Here is a 3,675-nt window from a genome sequence, read left to right as displayed (position 1 = left end):
ACTACATGCATAATTGATCACCATGATATTACCAGCTCTTACTTAACCCGCCCACCTGGAAACAAGAGATATATAGTCCACTGTCACGATGACAAATTATTGCTGCCCAAATGAAATCTAACCATATAATACCATGAGGGCCTACTCTTTTCTTAAACTGTTTGATCGAGAACAAAACATTGAATCATCATCTCTGCAAGAACCAACAGTTAGTAGCAGATCTGAACATAACTGCATCTTCAAGGCGGTGACAATCTGCCCTTGGCAAGATCTGAAAAGATGATATGCAGAAAACTTACAATCATGATCATAGCTCACTTTTACACATTGAATTTGATAACTTTAAATGACTGTAAGATTGAGGTTGCTATAAGTGACCATAATATCAGTACATCAAATTGGCCATATAAAATAGATCATTGATCAAAGTTCCTTAAGGTAGTACCTAGCCAATTTCAAGATTTATTCAGCCCTCAAAAATAAATTTCAAGCTCATAACAACTTATATACTGATCAAAAAGTTATCTTCATGCATAGGAGACTGCAAGCTTTCATTTTCATTTACTTGGGAACAGATATCTCCAAAAAAATAAAACAAAACTTATATTTTATAAATCAATGTCAAGTTCAGCTTACTCTTATAGTGTCACCGAATATTCATAAATCAATGATCAAACATGTAGCAGAAGTTGTGTAGTAATGTCTAAGCTTCTAGGGTTAAAGATTTGAATGCAATCATCTAATTTCACAAACCCAATTGATGTGACTCCTGAGCACAAACACCATCTTTCGTACTTCTATGATACTAACTAAAATATCATATGCATGTCTAATTAACCTAGATCAATAACAAAAACATGTCTAATGCATACATAATGGTGAAGAATATGGCACAAAGCTAATACCTGGAGTGTAGAAGTTCGTGTAAGGTATGATGCTGTAGTAGGCATCTCTTTTGCCTACCTTCCTCAACAGCCCTGACTTGAGTTCTAGTGTAAAGAGTCCTGCATCTGTGCTGATGAAAATAGTGTGTGTGCCCTCAACATAACCGATCACTTCATGAGGGTATGATGGGTCAAGAGATTTGGGGAGCAATGTCTCCAGCTCAATAGCCTTTTGTTGTGCCCATCCACCAATGCCATTAGCACTAGCTTCCCATGACATCAGATAGATGCAATTCTCTAACACGACAGCGAACCCGAGTCCTCCATCATCTGCCTTCATCATAATGGCCCTAGACATTCTCGGCGTGTTGACCAAGGACAGACCATGGCTGCTCAGGTCATACTTGAGTATGCTTATGCCATGCTCAAGGGGGACATAGAGTGAGGCACCAATGAGAAGACAACGTGTCCCATCGATGTGGTTATCAACATTAATGGAGGTCGAGGTGCTCCATGTACAAGTCGCCGAAGAGTACATGCTCGTCCATGCGACAAGCACGCCATTGACAATGTATGTCTCCACAAAGATGACGTGGAATGGACCACCATGGCAGTTGAGGTGATCACAGCCATCCACGGCACAGAGCACCGTTGCAGTACAGTAGTAGCCGCGCTCCATTATAGTGTAGTAGGAGTGATGGTATGTGGCAGGCACCATTATTAGGTGCTTGTCGCCAGTAATGGGGTCCCATATGATGTAACTCCTTCGGGCGTAAATATAGATAGCACGACCATGGCGATAATCGAGGCATGTCCGGTCATCATAAGCCTCTGGTGGGGAGAACGTGGAGGCAAGAGATATAGGGACAAATTGGGGAACAATGCTGGTGTTGTAGTAGAATAGGTAGCCAAGCAGGGGCGGTGTTTTGTGGAACTCACGATAGCGACGGAGGAAGCCACGATTGAAGAGGATGATGCGCCAGGCCTTGCATACAAGGGTAGCTCGCATGAGGTATGCAGGCTCATCCGGTGGGGTGCGGAGGAGAATCTCTTCAATGAGCTCCTCCATCAATGCCTCCATCAGTGGGTACGACGAGTGAGGGTGGAGTGGTGGCTCCATGTATAGGATGCGATCGATGTCAGCGTGGGGAGGTGAACTCAGCATGATCCTTGAACAGATGGTCGGAGTCTGACCACTGGTAGGGCCTGCGTAGTGGGGTGGGGCCAAATAATTAGTAAGATGGAAAGCCAAAGTTATTATGGAAGTTATAAGGGTGAAGTCTCAAGACCAAAACTTATGGTTCTTTTTCTGCAGTTTCTAATCATTGATAATGAAGTGACATAACACACAAGTAATCACATTCTTCATCGAAGTCCACATGTGAGCTGTTAGACGACAAGCCGTTAGAATATGAGGTCTTGATCATTTCCTAAAGGGCTAACCTTCACTCATGTGAGCTTATTACAATGTCCTCAGTGATTGTAGTTCTAGAAACTATTGTAAACCATATGTTTAAAGCAGCATTTAATCTTCAAATTGGTGCATGCTCAACTAATTAAGCTGAAAGGTAACCTTTTCAATACAATGAAGCTAACCATTATTTTTATATGACACTTCTTGTTTAAGATTCCATTTTTTCAAAGAAACTAGCATAACTGGACAGAGAACATGTTCTCATATTCTCAACCATTTGGTTCATTCTAATACAATCTTTGCATGCTACATTGCTACCTACTACCTATGGCAGTGCCTCTACGATTCTATCGATTGGCAATGAATATAAACAACAGTGAATGCATTTTTTTTATAAAGGAACAGTGAATGCATTTATCTTATACAAGTAAATTTCCATCATAATTTGTCTCAAACTCTTTTCAGACAGAAAATCCAAGTTTGTTCATTTTAGTTGTTCTCGATGCATATATACCATAATAAGTATGCCAGTATTGATCAGGACAGTGTACTGCTAACATATTCAGAAAGATAAGTCCTAAAATTGTATAAGATAATAAGCATCAAGGATACAACTATGATAACAGTGGCCTAGTTGACAAAATATACTTAACAAGAATAGCATCATCAGTTGAAAGCAATACCACATAATCAGTTAATCACGATAGGGAATCCAGCAGGGAATTTGACCTATTCCTTGTTGAAAACACTAACAAGTTAAATCTAACCTTGGCTAGGATCTTGAGAAGTAATTATTCTTATATCACCAAGTGAAGCTGGTGGTTGAGATGAAGACCTTGTACATGGTGATATGCCCGGTGTAGCTGATGGCGACCCATCCCTTCTCACGGAAGGGGGCCTCAAGCGTTTTGCTCTAGATTGGCCCATCCTCGGCGACAGTAGCATCCTCTTCAGTTGTGGGGACCTCATAATTGGCACGATCGAACAGGAGGACTTCTTCCTCCGCTTCCTTGCTGGGTGCTTTAGCTTATTCACACCAGATGACTTGCGATTCAATGACGATGAATTTGCTATGGCTGCGCTCGTTGAAGCTGAAGGATCTCCAAGTTTTGTTTGCATACTCTTTTGCTGTCGTGCTTCTTGACCAGCCCTCTCTAATGGTGGGGTTGCCATAAATAAACACACCTCTGGTTGATGCTACAATCTACATGTGCAAAAACATGAACCATTGAAGAACTTAGCAATATGTGTACACTGTAAGAAGATGTACAACTAAGAATTCAAATTAGAAACTGAGAAACAAAACACCTGATAGATGTTCAAAAACTAATGTGACCAGAGTACCAGACCATGGGAAATTATTTTCCCCTCAACCTT

General features: G+C 41.0%; 1 protein-coding gene across 1 annotated transcript; it reads right to left on the bottom strand.

The window, feature by feature from the left end:
• Positions 1-239: 239 nt before the first annotated feature.
• On the bottom strand, positions 240-1,965 carry LOC101768342. Its single transcript, XM_004958849.1, has 2 exons — positions 906-1,965; positions 240-271 (listed from the first exon to the last, which is right to left on the bottom strand). Exons 1-2 carry the CDS (start codon positions 1,963-1,965, stop codon positions 240-242), a joined length of 1,092 nt encoding a protein of 363 aa, XP_004958906.1.
• Positions 1,966-3,675: the final 1,710 nt, after the last annotated feature.

The sequence above is a fragment of the Setaria italica genome, chromosome II (assembly GCF_000263155.2).
Source record: "Setaria italica strain Yugu1 chromosome II, Setaria_italica_v2.0, whole genome shotgun sequence".
NCBI lineage: Eukaryota > Viridiplantae > Streptophyta > Magnoliopsida > Poales > Poaceae > Setaria > Setaria italica.
Note: the sequence above shows the minus strand (reverse complement) of the source record. Positions and strands in the feature narration are given on the sequence as shown.